The 13,629-nt window shown below is 40.2% G+C and overlaps 1 protein-coding gene across 2 annotated transcripts in view; it reads left to right on the top strand.

The window, feature by feature from the left end:
- The first annotated feature begins 881 nt into the window (after nt 1-881).
- LOC120505297 (testis development related protein) overlaps nt 882-13,629 on the top strand; it is a 28,011-nt gene continuing 15,263 nt past the window's right edge. For both annotated transcript variants that reach the window (XM_039715652.1, XM_039715653.1), the window contains exon 1: nt 882-1,067. In XM_039715652.1, the coding sequence (XP_039571586.1) occupies nt 960-1,067 (108 nt within the window). In that variant the 5' untranslated portion in view covers nt 882-959. The remainder of the gene's footprint in view (nt 1,068-13,629) is intronic.

The following is a 13,629-nucleotide window of genomic DNA, read 5'->3' on the forward strand; positions in this document are numbered from 1 at the left end:
ACTAGGGAAATCATAGCAGCATTAAGCAAGAGAACAACCAAAAATGGTAGTTTTACAGTAGTTTCCCAGTTCTTTGGACATCTGACCCTAATTCACAGATCAAAATAATGGATAAAGGAGTGCTTAGGAGGGGATTTTAATGGAAGAGTATCCTAGCAAATCTGTCTGAAAACTAAGAACCAATGAAAATACCAGCTGGTACACAGGGCATTAAATCTGGATCATTCAGCCATCAAACTGGGAGCTCCTGGCACTCACTGGACTCCAGCTGGACGCACCAGGCTTTTCCACCCTGGCTGTAGGGCTCCGTGGGTCGAGGGGAGCAGGCTGGGGGGCTGGCTGTGCAGCCTGTGCTGTGGCACAGGCACCCGGCGAGTGCCCGGGTGGGCGCACAGATGGGCGCACCCCTGAATACACAGGCGGCTGCACTGGCAGGCACACGGGTGGATAAACTGGCAGGCACACACACGGGCAGGGAACACTGGCAGGCACACACACGGGCAGGGTACACGAGGGGTGCCAGGACCATTTGCAGAGTTGTCGGGCCATCTATGGCGCCCTGCGGGTGCCGCTACTCCCGCTGCCCAGACGGGTCCAGCCCCACCTCCGAGTGCCCCGCGTTACCCTCACAGACATCCTGCTGCCACCGCTGGCCGGGCAGCGCCATCCGCGCCCTCCCTCCACAGCATCGGCGGGCGCTCGGCGGCTCCTTATCCTCGGCACTCCCTCCCGTCCCATGGGGGCTGCGGGGCGAGCGCGGGGTGCTGCCGGCGGGCCCGGTGCTGTTGCCGCGGTGATGCCGGGCAGCCCCCCCGGCCGTGCCCCCGCCCCGCAAACATGGCAGCGGCGGCGGCCGCGGGCGGCCCTCGGGGGGAGCGGCGGCCGGGGCTGCGGAGCAGCGCCCGCTCCCGCCTCGGCCCGCTCGCTGCCGCTCGCGGCGGGGCCGCCCCGCGCCCGCCATGTGGAAGCTCAACAAGAGCAGCAAAGTTCTGCTGGACGACTCGCCCGAGGAGGAGGAGACGCGTCCCCGCGGGCCGCCGCCCGCCGCCGCCTTCGCGGCCCCGCAGGTAGGAAGCAGCGCGGAGCCCGGTGCGGAGCGGTGGCGAGGCTCGGCCCGCTCCCGCTGCCTGCTCTCCGGCGGCATGAGTAATCACTTTTCCCACCCTGGTGTGCCGCTAGGCTGGCCCTGGTCGGAGCTGGGAGTGTTGGAGCGGATCGTGCCACTGTCACCCGGTTTTTTGGGGTGCTGACTGGCCTATCCAGCCCCGTTTCCTTCCAGCAGCCGGCCTCCGGCGTTTCTGGGACTTGCTGTCCTTCATTCCAGTGGCTTCCTACCGCAGGATACTTTCTCTCCCAACCCTAGGCAGAGGCACTGCAACCCATGTGTTAAGCGCAATACATTAAACAAGGATGTTTAAGAACATAACTTTATTTGCGTGTTTGTGTAGAGCCCTGATGTTTTGGCAGGATTGCTTTTTTCGTTGGTTTTACTAATAGTAGTTCACTATCTTTAAATAGCTGCAATCTTGTTGGAAAGCTTTTGTTGTTAAGTGTTAAATTAAATATCAACAGTGATTTTTCTCAACAAATGTAACCTGAAGGGAAGGGTATCAGTTGAGTATCAGGGGAAACAACTAAAAAAAATGTTTGTTGACTTGCTTTCAAAAACTTGGTAGCAATTAGGTATCCATCCAGCTCAGAAGCCTGTTACGCTGCCCAGCATGGTTTAGTTGCTGATCTTCTGTTGGCACAGAGTTACTTTAGATATTGAATGAGAGGTTCTGAAGTTCTGAAGTAAGCAGTTGCCTAGGGTTGCAAAACAGTGAGGTTTATTTTCAAAAGAAGGTATTAAAACCTTCTCAGCTTTCTACCCCATGTTTGGCTTGCCTATCTTGCTGAAAGAGCTGGAGTGTTGTCTGGATAAATTATCCTCACCTTGAGTTTCTGGTTGACAGGTGCTGTGAGTTGTCAACACGTGTGACAACTGCTGAAAAGAGCCTCTTCCAGTCACAGCAGTTATTCTCTCCATCTTCCAGTAGCCACAACCTCCAGTTTAGCCTTGCCTTGCCCTTTGCCCCTGCACAGTAAACAGTAGAACCATAACCCTTGCTATTCTTTTGGCAGCAGCTGTGGGGAGTCATATGGTTGAGTAGGATGTCCCCCTGTGGTAGGAGAATTGACATTCATTTTGGAGACCCCCTTCAGTGGAGTAAGGTGGATCATGGGGTTTGAGGTGACCTGAAGTATCTCTCCCAACCTCTCATACAACATCTAATCTCTGCCTCCTACATTTCCTATCCTCAGGTGCTTGTAAGCTTCCACAGTTTCTGCTGAGCTACTGTAGACTTGCTCATCTCCTGAAACCCTCCTCGAGCACCAAAGGTCACCAAAAGCCTCCAGTAAATTCCACTGACTCTGCACTGCTCCTCTTCTCTACCACTAATGATCCAAGCCCCCTTTGAGGCTCCTGAGCGTAGCCTCCCAGTCAGGAGAGGATCCTTCAGACTTCTGTCCAGACAATTCTCCCAGCCCTCTACTGTAGCAGCAGAGACTGGAGTTTGTTTATTTTACTTTATCCACTCCAATTGTCCTTTACTGTCCTGGGCCTCTTTCATTAGTTGAAGTCTCAAGTTATAATGGTGATGACAATGGTTTCTTGTGCAAAAGGTTTACATTTTCGTGAATTTTAAGAAAATTCCTTTTCAACTCCCACTGAACTGGGATGCTGATTTTAGTGTTCAGGGGTGGCAGGAGAAAAATAAATTATTCTGAGTCACTAAAGGAAATAGTCTTGAAGATAAAGGATTCATTAAGGTTAGCACAACCATAGTGTAGCTTGGCACAGAGGCTGGAGTGAAGATTATAAGCTATTAGTTATTTTGCCTGTTAAAATCAAAATATTTTGAAAGGAATGCAACACGCTGCCCAAAATATTTAGCAGTAGTCATTTTAGAGTTTATGTACACTTTAAGGAAGAACAGACTGTATAGAAAGTTCTGAACACTTGATTGACATTGTGATCAGGGCAGCTTTTAGGTCAGCCATAGGTACAATGTAGCTAAACCATGGCTGGGACAGGTGTCAGGGGAACCAAACGCACTTGTTCAGCTTGTTGTAGCTGACCTGGTTCATGTTCCTTGCTTTTAGTGTTTGAAATTTTTGATGTTTCATCAGATCCTGTTTTATTCTCCTAATAATATGATTGTAAGGGAGTGAAATCCAGTAATGTGTAGAGGGATTTGGTAATGATGTGCACTCTCTGCTGCTGCATCCTGACCCGTGTCAGCCAACCTGTGGCCTTGGAGGACAGCACCATGAGTGCTTGGAGGAGTCCTGGGGGCAGTTCTTGTGGTGCCTTAGCTGTGCATGGGGGTGCTTCAGTATGTGTGTAAGTGTTGTTATGGTACAGCCTGCTGTGAATGAAGGATTACCTCATCCAGATGAGAAGAATCCAGGACGTCCCTGATTTCTTATTGTTAGAGCCAAAATCTAGATAATTAGTGTGAGTGCTTTTTAGTAAATTAGGAAGCCCAGTTTTAGATCTCATGCAGAAGTTGAATGTTAGATTTAATTTCCTTTTCTGATACATCATTTGGTAAAAGAGAAGATGAACCAGACTAATTGTGTTTTGACTTTGATTTATGATATGTTGTTTTCCCAACAACCATATTTTGTCTTTATTTTCATTTTTAATAAGCAATTGGGAAGAAAATCCTTAAGCTTCTACCATTTATGCTATAAATAAGGCTGAAACTTTTGACTTTAAAGGCAAGAAATTGGTAGTCACATCTATGTCATTAAAGCAAACCACATTGGAAGTATTTCAGTATAATGAAATGTTGGTGCTGTATATTGTTTCTTCAAAGCCGAGAAAGAGTGAAGGAGTTCTCACTATGCAACCTAATAATTAGGACATTGCAGTAGCAGACAGCAACAAAGAATTAGTCTACTATAAGTTAAAAAAAAAAAGCCCAACACAAAAAACCCCTTTGTTACTCCAGAGAAATTTTAATCATCCTATTTAGATATGGAAGCCTGATTTGGGCTTAAGCAGACATTTGAAATTTTAGACGTTCATAGTTCTTAAATAGAAAAGCCTAGTTTGATCTAAAAAAAAGTTTTGACAGTTCTGGTTTTGTGTTATACAGAATGGTTTGATTTTGTTCCAGGGGAGAACAAAACCAAATTTTAGAACATGAAAATTGCAAGGGAGGGAACTGTCAGCCTCTGGCCACTTTTTAGCAAAAGTTTCTGCATACATTCAAGTACTTTGAATTGTTAACACTTACTTAAAATAGTAAGGTGTTTCCTGAGATAAGAAAGACAAGTAAATTTTGAAACAGTACTTGTGTAAATAAATGTGTGGATTATTATGAGGTTTTTTTAGACCAGACAGTTCTAGACTGTAACTTAGAAGTTAATTTTAATTTACGCTTTGAAGCATAAGTATTTTTAATTTATGCAATGAAGGTGCTTTATTCGGTTAAGTTATAATTAATGCATGAAGGTAACTTGACATGCATAAATAGTACACAGACATGAGATGAAATTAATGTGTTTTGTGTGTGTCTCTCTAAAAATATGCTAGAAATGTACAGTTGTGCATGCCAAACTCGCGTTCAGTTTGGAATATAGTCATTATGTTTCAAACTAGTTGTCTTTTTGGAAAGGGAAAACTGCTGGGTTTTGATTTCTGGAGGGCACTGTTTTGGCAGTTGTGCTAAGTTCTTCTTGATGCAATCCTACCATCTAATCAGTACTCAGAGATGTCAATGCTGTGTCAATATCGTGTGTAACTCTGACGTAAAATGGAACTCCATATTAAAATACATCTATATATTAGGGGAGGGCATGGGTGTCAGCCTGACCTATATTATCTAATGAAACTCTGTCTTTCATGTAAAAATATTTCAGAACCCTAGCCTTGATCTGTTCTCCCTAGTTGTATTTTTTGTTATGTTCAAAGAGAATATGTGCAAAAACATGTTTTATGCAGAATTTTGTTTAGACTTGCTCAGGATGTTTGAAGGTTGGCTATACAGAATTTTAGTTATCTCTTTTAATGAAGATGTTTAAGTGTCTGGTACAATTTTAATACTGACTTTCATCTTGGAATGAGTTGAACTCAGACAAGCCCTGCAGAAATGGGTGGGAGCTGAGCTGCTTTTCTTATGTTTTACTAATAGGTTGAATAAGGATATTTTTTAATTAAAAAAAATGAAGTAGAAAATGTTAATCCAGCTAATGCCTTTCCTTCACTTTCTAGCCATTTCTGTGTGTCTCAGGCTTTGCCTTCAGTACTCTAATAATCCTATCATACCTTCTCCTCTCTGCTAGCCTGATTTTTTCCTCTTCATTGGAGTGGTTCTTGTGACATTTCAGTGGCATTTTCCTGGCTAAAATCCATCACCTATATTCTGTCATCATTCTTAAACATTAGATTGTGGTACTGTCAGCGAAGACTTTCCTGAGCCTTCCTTGGCCTGCCTTTCTTGCTTTTCCTCCTTCTTGTCACATAGAATCTTTCAGCAGCTTCTTGAGTGGGTCCTGTTTCTTTCTCACAGTCTTTCTGGAGCTCTACAGAGCTGACAGTGTCTTTTGGGGCTTTCAGCTTTCTGAGGTTTAAGTCCTTTTCATTTTTGAGGTGCTTCACATTTTAATTTATATTGTCATTTTGTGCACAGTTGACTGGGATCAGATCTGTTTCTCACCTCTTATCCCCTCTCTGTTGGCTTATTCTGACTCTTAAAAGTCCACAAAGCACATATGGTCTGATTGGTCTTCTATTACAGACACTATCACTAAATATTTTTTCTTTCAGCCAAGCCTCTAACCTGCAAGTTCTTGGTGGTTTTTATCTATTGTGTGAAAGAGAATTTGTGTCCTAGACTTCACTGTTGTTTCCTCCATGAATTCCAGGTCAAGTCTGCACGCTCTCTCTCTCTCTCTCTTTTAAGTATTATTATTTTTTCTTGCTGTCTAGACAGTTGAAATTCTTGTGCAGACCCTCACTTCCCATACTGATGGTGATTACTTCCTCTGGAGCTTCTAATACCTATCTTGTGGTTTCCCATCCCCTAGTTCCTGTAAATTCCATTGCTGATATTAATGTTGTTGCTTATGGCATAAAGTTTAAGACCTCCTCATCCTTCAGATTCCATTTCTTCAGCTGGCCTCCCTTTGTTGCAGAAAATTTGCATTTAAATCTCTGTCCTTACTTTCAAGGTTTTTCTTAGTCCATCCCCTTCCTCTCCCCCATTTGTCACTTTTATCACTTGTATCTTTCCTGGAGCCTGTTCTGCTTTACTGGCTCTGATTGCCTGGCTTTGCCAGCAGCAGCCGTGTCTGCCCTCCTCCCCTCCAGCCTAACACGGAATTATCCATTCCCACTGATCCACAGCCCCACCAGCATCTCCTCCTCTACAGCTTTGCTGAGATCTGCTTTCCCTGAGTTATTTGTTGCATCTTCTTGGGGTTCTGTGAGGTTTCTGGAGCCATGCTTTCCTGCCACTGCAGGACTTCCTACCATAAATATACAAAGTAAAATGTAAATGGTTTTGAGAACAAATGAATCACTTTAATTCTTTACTAATAAAGTAGGCATATAATGTTTTCCTCGCTTTTATAGAAACTATTTGCCAGACTGCGTGAGGACATCCGTAACATAAGTAGGGTTACTAGCAATTGCTGAACACTTTACTAGGTAGACTATTTTTTTCAGCTCTGTCATCATCAAAGGTACATTTCCAACAAGTTTTGCCGCTGGTTCTCTGTGAGGAGCTCCAGGAAAATGTCTGTGTGATCACTGCACGTGTGATGAAAGCCACACATCAAAAGGAAGCTGTACGTGTGCTGCTGAACACTGTAACAAAAAATGATGCATTCAGCCCGTTTTGCAGAAACTGTACTAGGAAAATATGGCCATTACTCATCCAAGACCTTTATTGGAGACATGTAGTTTAATGGCAAATTCCATGACTGAATAAGAATTGTATGTCAGCTACTGTTTGTTTTCTGGATAAGGAAACAGCAAATATTGATTTCTGCTATGGCTAAGTTGTTAAAATAACTGACAGATTTTCAGCTGAAAATTTCATCAGAATTGCAAACTTCACTGGAATAGTTGAATTGTTACGGAAATTGAATTAAAATTGACTATCTGATCTTATTTGTTTCAGCTTTGACACTGATGGTTTTTTGATCTTAATACAGCTGTTTCCCTTTCATGAAGGACATTTGAAATATTATAAATTAGGTAAAACTAAATTCTTAATGACATATGAACTTTTAAAATATTTTAAGGTGTTTAATCTTTAATATTCTTCCAAAAATACTTCAGAGAAGCAAAGTCTGAGTAAGATGTATTATAACCTCTTACTACAGAGATGTACAGTAATGTGAACACTTTAATAGAGTAACCTTGTGTATTGATGTAAAAACACAGCATAGGAACCTGGTGTTCCAATGTTTCTCTTTGTAATGCCAATAAAATTCAGAACTACAGAAGTATTCTTGTGTAAATACTTACATTCTGAAATTAATCTTCTCTGGTACATTTGGTCATTTGTATCAATTGACAGTAAAAATATGGAAATAATTTAGATATTCTGTTTTAAAATGTAATGGAATGTGAAACAATAACTGAAGTGGTTGAATGAAACAGAGTTTGAAAATGCTAAGGAAGTTCTTAACAGCTGTGGATGCTAAAGAAAAGAGCATAGTCTTTACTATGAATACTGAATAGATTAAAATTATTTGAAAGATGAAAACCAGTTTCCCTATGTTTTCACCTCTCAGTTGGTCTGGTGAATAGCAGGCAGTTTTGAGAGACTGGAGCCTAGAAGATGGAAGAATTTTTAAATATGTTGGATGGGTTTTCTCCTGTAACTGAAGTAGTCATCCAGACTTTTTAAAGTTAGTGTAGTGAAATAAGTTCCTTTAGAAATGATCTGAAGAATAACATTTTAAAAGCATGTTTCTAAATTCGTGTTGTCTACAAACTGTATGCCAAAATGAAATTATATTCTTCAACATGCTTATATTTTACATTTTCTTTTTCTTTATCAACAGAAGTATTTTCAGGTTTGCAGAATACTGTAAGAGGAAACTTGCAGCATAGGAGTCACTGTCACTATTTAGATAGTTTATTGTCATAATAAAGATGCTTTTTATAAGTGTAGGAAGCAATCTGGTGTAGGAAAGTATTGTTTATAGAAGAGAAAAAATGAGTTTAAAACACCCAATTACTCTTAAGCAAGACTTTAGAAATGCCTATGTTAATACTTTTCATTGGTGACATTAAAAGGAAATTTTGAATTTACACCATCTGCCCAGATGGCTGATTTGATTCACTCATTGCTTTAGGGACATACAAATGGAAGATTGAGATCTAGCAGTAGATGAAATATGGACAAGGCTGATCACATTATTTTGATCTCAGTCTAGGATATCTCTGCCAGAAAGGAGCAGGGGCAATTCACAGTTCAGCAGTGGAGTTTTCCTGCTGAACACATAGCCTCATGTCCAAGAAGAAAGTGATGTGTGACTGAGTAATGCAGCCTTTATTTATTGAAATTGAAAACCTTGTTTTTCCTTAAAGGCATGTTCAGTTTTGAGTGGGTGTTCAGGTACAGTTCAGCTTTGTTTTTCAGCTGTGTTAAAGGAATATTGAAACTAGTAGAGTTGTTTCAGTGCCCATTTACATTTGATCACTGTTGCATCAGTTTCCTAATTCAGAAAGCATATATCCATGCATTGAATTTTTCTAGGTGTGTATTACAGGTACAGCAAAAAAAAGAGGCCAAATGCCACTGATGATTTTTTTAGGGTGTTTTTCAGGGAAAACAAAAAAAAAAAAAAAAAAAAAAGAGGCCAAATGCCACTGATCTTCTACTGATAACTTTCTTCTTACTCAATGTTTGAGTGTATTTTGCATTGGTTTTGATCCAGTTCTAAACTTAGATAAGCAGGGTGGCTTTTGCATCAATAATCAGCTTTAGTCTTGTTTATTTCATTTTATGTTATATTAAAATCCTTCTCAAACCCAAGGAAATATTTTCTTTTGTTAGTTGTATTTTAAGATGGTGATCTGGCTGTGTGATCTCCTCTTCCCAATCAGTTGTTTCTGGTCAGGCTGTGTATATGTAGTTGTTCTACTGTTTGGTTTGTAATCAGTGTTTTGGGAATCTTTCCAGCTTCAGAGGTTGACTTTCAGGTTTGTGATTTCCTGAATGATTTTTAATTTTTTTTTTTAACCGTTCTCCCCTCCTATCCCTAAATTATTTACTAGCGTTTGTAGAGTACTGGAAATTATATTAAATTCCTCCCTGGAGTGTATCTCTTCAGGTGCTGTTTGTTTTGGGAATTTTTTTCCACTTAAATGATACATTTGTGGTACGCAGTCCCATTTGCACTTACAGGCATGACTACCTAGACTTTATATTACACTCAGTCCTTGATGAAATGTGATGATATTTGTGGTACGCAGTCCCATTTGCACTTACAGGCATGACTACCTAGACTTTATATGTCTCAGTCCTTGATGAAATGTGATGAAGGGCAGAGGGGATGCAATAAGTCAGTAGTAGGGTGAGAATTTGTTCCAAAAGGACCTATTCTTTTAACAATAGCTTGTTTACTCTTATATTTGCACAGCTAATGTGTGTGTGTGTATATGGTAGGAAACTCCCACAACTGGGCAGAGAAAATTGATAATATATCATTTTACTTACTAGAGCACAAGAAGGGCATGCAGGACGAAATGATGCTATTATTTCCCTTAACTCTTTGATGTTCAGCATTCTTCATCTTGGCCTGAATTATGAAAGTGAATGATCTAAAGAGACTAATTAATTACTTTACCACAAAGGAAGCTGAGGGAAGCAGATTACAATTTTGATCTCTGTACAAAAAGGTTTGTGTGCTAGTTGAATTGGTCCCTTGAGTACCTTATGGTTTGCAGTATGTCCAACAAAAGGGCACTTGTTTCCTTATGAAAACACTCTGTGCATACCAACCTTCCCCTGCCAGAACTGGAGGGCTATTCAAGCTGCTGATCAGCATTTCCCACTAGCGTTAGCATTTTCACCTAGAAATATCTAAATACTGTAATGTGTCCAGGTTTTTCTTTTAAATTGAAGTACAACAATGGGTTACCATACCTGTGAACCAACCAGACTAAAACATACTGAAATAATTTATAAGTGTTCAGTATCACTATGTGTTATGCAGCATGATAAAGAGTGAAGATGAACTTTTTTGACATATAGCTGTACAGTATCTTGTCCTCTAAAGAAAATTGATAAACCAAATCATAGGCTTCCTCATCTCAGAATGGTAACACAAGCAGTGAATTTGTATGAGGAGAATGGTGTAATAATGTTCATCACTTAAAAATACAAATATTCTGTGGGTAACAAGGGAAGATGGATTGAAGCAATGTTTCATCTTTCCTCCTGGGTTCTTCTCAGTGGTGGCACAAGTCCCCTCCCTTTGCTCTCTTCCTCTGTATTTTTTTTTTTAATACAAAGCCCATCCCTCCTGCAGGGTGCACACGTCCCTCCCTGCCATGTGGCCCACGGCTGGCTCTGAACCCCTATACCTACTCCTCTCACACTCTGTTCTTGCTGTGTGGCATTCGTCTGCTTCTCTCTGCTTTCCCTAAGGATGGATTTTCCACAAAACATTTTCAAATCTAGTCTGTCGGAGATGACTGAATTCAAACCTACAGCCTGTTTTCGAGCAAAGCATGGGATGTGTGGATGGACATCACAAGCACTCTGCCATTATCCAAGTCTCCTTTTTCTTCAGCAGTGTATTCAAAAGGATACTATGAATACTTTACTGGTTTTCTGCCCAAAAAAATGTATTTTAGGGATTGGATTCTCACCAGTTTTTCTTGAGGGTTTAATGTATATTGAATACATTGAATATATAATGAAATACCTACAGCCTGTTTTCGAGCAAAGCATGGGATGTGTGGATGGACATCACAAGCACTCTGCCATTATCCAAGTCTCCTTTTTCTTCAGCAGTGTATTCAAAAGGATACTATGAATACTTTACTGGTTTTCTGCCCAAAAAAATGTATTTTAGGGATTGGATTCTCACCAGTTTTTCTTGAGGGTTTAATGTATTTCAATCTTTGTATTTCATCTCTTTAAACTTTGTGTTGTCCCCTTACAATCAGCCTGGGTTGCATGAGTGTAGTTGCTGCAAACGTGTCTCATTCCTTAGGAGGTACCACAGCCTGGGTTGCATGAGTGTAGTTGCTGCAAACATGTGTCTCATTCCTTAGGAGATACCATTTTGTATAACCATGAGAAGTAACACTGTATTAATACAGAATAGTTCTATAATACAGTTCTAGCTGCCCCTTTTTAAAAGAAGCAAATAAATACCCCTTTTTGTCTACTATTTATTGTTAATTACATCTTTTGTAGACAGTGGTATTCACATTCTATTATGCTGACTCTCTAGCCCAATACGGTGCTCTTTGCATTTGTGGTTTTCTCCTAAAAGCTTTCTCTGTGAAAATGCCTTGCACTTTTGCTTCCTTGTGCTTAGCCTTGCTAGAGGCTCTATGCCTTCACACTCCATCTTTTCTCTTCTCTCTGCTGGAACATGATATCTCTATGCACTTTCATAATTTTATTTTCCTTCCTAAGATACTTGGAGAGCTGGAAGAATTAAAATGGGAGGTGTTATTTCTTTCAAAGGTACTAGCAGTGTCTTGTTTGTTCTGGAGGTAGTATTATTGGTCATTGAAACTGATAGTTCTGCCAGCTCTGGATGTCTGAGAATTTCTCCTCTTACCTTATTTCCTCTTGGAGCTTTCCTAGTTCTTGTTGATTTCTTTTTCTTCCTGGGAAAAATTTGGATAAAACAGGTGATGCATTCTCTAGCTCGTACCATGTCCTAGCAGAGACTCCATCATGTTAAGTTTAGGACTTTGCAACCTCATCCAAAAGCTGGAGAGCTGAGAGTGTTAAGGGGAAAGAGGGAGACTTCTGAATAGTGTGTGTGAGCTGTTTCCATTTAAAACATGGTCAGTATTTCTTCAAAAATAGAGGTATAAAAAAGCCAAAAGAAATGGAAGCAGTTGAATTTAATTTGAGAGAACTACACAAATCTTAACGTTTTTGGTATCCTATCTACAGTCCTCCCGAGTTAGACAGCTACCTGAGTTCAGAAATTAAGTAACTTGTTGCAATCCACAGGAAGCAATAGTCTCATTTTAAATGATAACATGAGTTCCTGACTTTGTGTTCTCCCCCAGCAAGTAAATCTGGTATCTACAGCTCATTCTATTCCAACATATAAATATTATTGAATTATAGAGAAATGGTTGTCCTACTCTGTTCTAGAAACGCTCTATCCTTGTACCTTATATAACATAAAGTATTGCCTGTACAGAGAGTGGAAACATTAGTATGTAAATAAATATATAAAAAGAGATATAATAAGTAAATATATTAAAATAATGCATGGGATTTGAAGCTAGTCTGTCAAAATGAAGCTGATCCATCTGGGTCTCCACGTGACTAGAAATAGCATAACACTTTTGTGCTGGTTTTCTCACCTCTTTCTGATGCTGTTAGCAAAGTGAAGGAGGCCTTTGGCAATGCATAGGAGCCAGGATAATGAGTGCTTTAGGTGTCTTGGGATATGTGCCTGTGGAGTGCATATCAACTCCTTAGCATATCAACTCCTTTAGTTGAAAAGGAAGAAGTTGATAAATTTGATTTTTAAAACAGTAAGCGGCTGGCATAATCAATATATGGACCGGAGCGAATTCTGGAGGTTTTGTGAAACTGCTGCTTCAAAGACACTTTGCACTTTTCTGTTTTAATTCTGTTTTTTTCCTGAAACTGGGGTTAAATATTTTTGGTCATATATACTCATATGTTCTGGCTTTGTACTTGGGACTCTTTGTATTTGTAGTCATATGTAGAGAAAAACAAAGGTAACATTTTTCTTATTGAAATATGGAGTGAAGAAATTGAAAATTGCAGAATTCCTGAATTCTGTCCCACTTCCTTTATCTTTGACCTCTAAAGTACTCCCAGCCATGTCTTGAAGAGAGCACTGATAGTAACAGGAGGGCCTGACAATACTAACATAGCTGTTTAATTCAGAGATGGACAGAAGTGCTTCCTACTGAATGGCCTTCACAGGCATTTAGAACTCTAGTTTTCTTCTGAAATCTACAGTTGTGCATGGAGGGGAAAGAAATGTGGAGGAAAGTGTTGCTTTGAGTTAAGGAAATGTAGGGCTTTTTAACATGAAGGAGGAAAAAATCCTGGGACATTCCTCTCCCCCCAGCCCACAGACAACGCATAAACCATCATCTAGTACAGTATTTAGAAACTCGGTGCAGATCCAAAAATTAAGATACTGCCATTAAGATAAAATCAAACTAATTGGACTAAATTTTTTATGATGCAAGGCTGTTTCTGTCTTTGTGATATGGAGTTTTGGTTCTGTAAGGGTTTGATTTTTCATAATTCTAAGTGTAGATTTATATTTTAGTAGTGGTGTTCACTTAGTTTTGTGTTGTAATCATGTTTTGTCAATTTTCTTTTATGATGTGCCAAATCGAATAAAAGCATTTATGAATAGTCTAAAATG

This window comes from Passer montanus, unplaced genomic scaffold (genome assembly GCF_014805655.1).
Source record: "Passer montanus isolate IOZ18808 unplaced genomic scaffold, ASM1480565v1 scaffold34, whole genome shotgun sequence".
In the NCBI taxonomy this organism is placed as follows: Eukaryota; Metazoa; Chordata; class Aves; order Passeriformes; family Passeridae; genus Passer; species Passer montanus.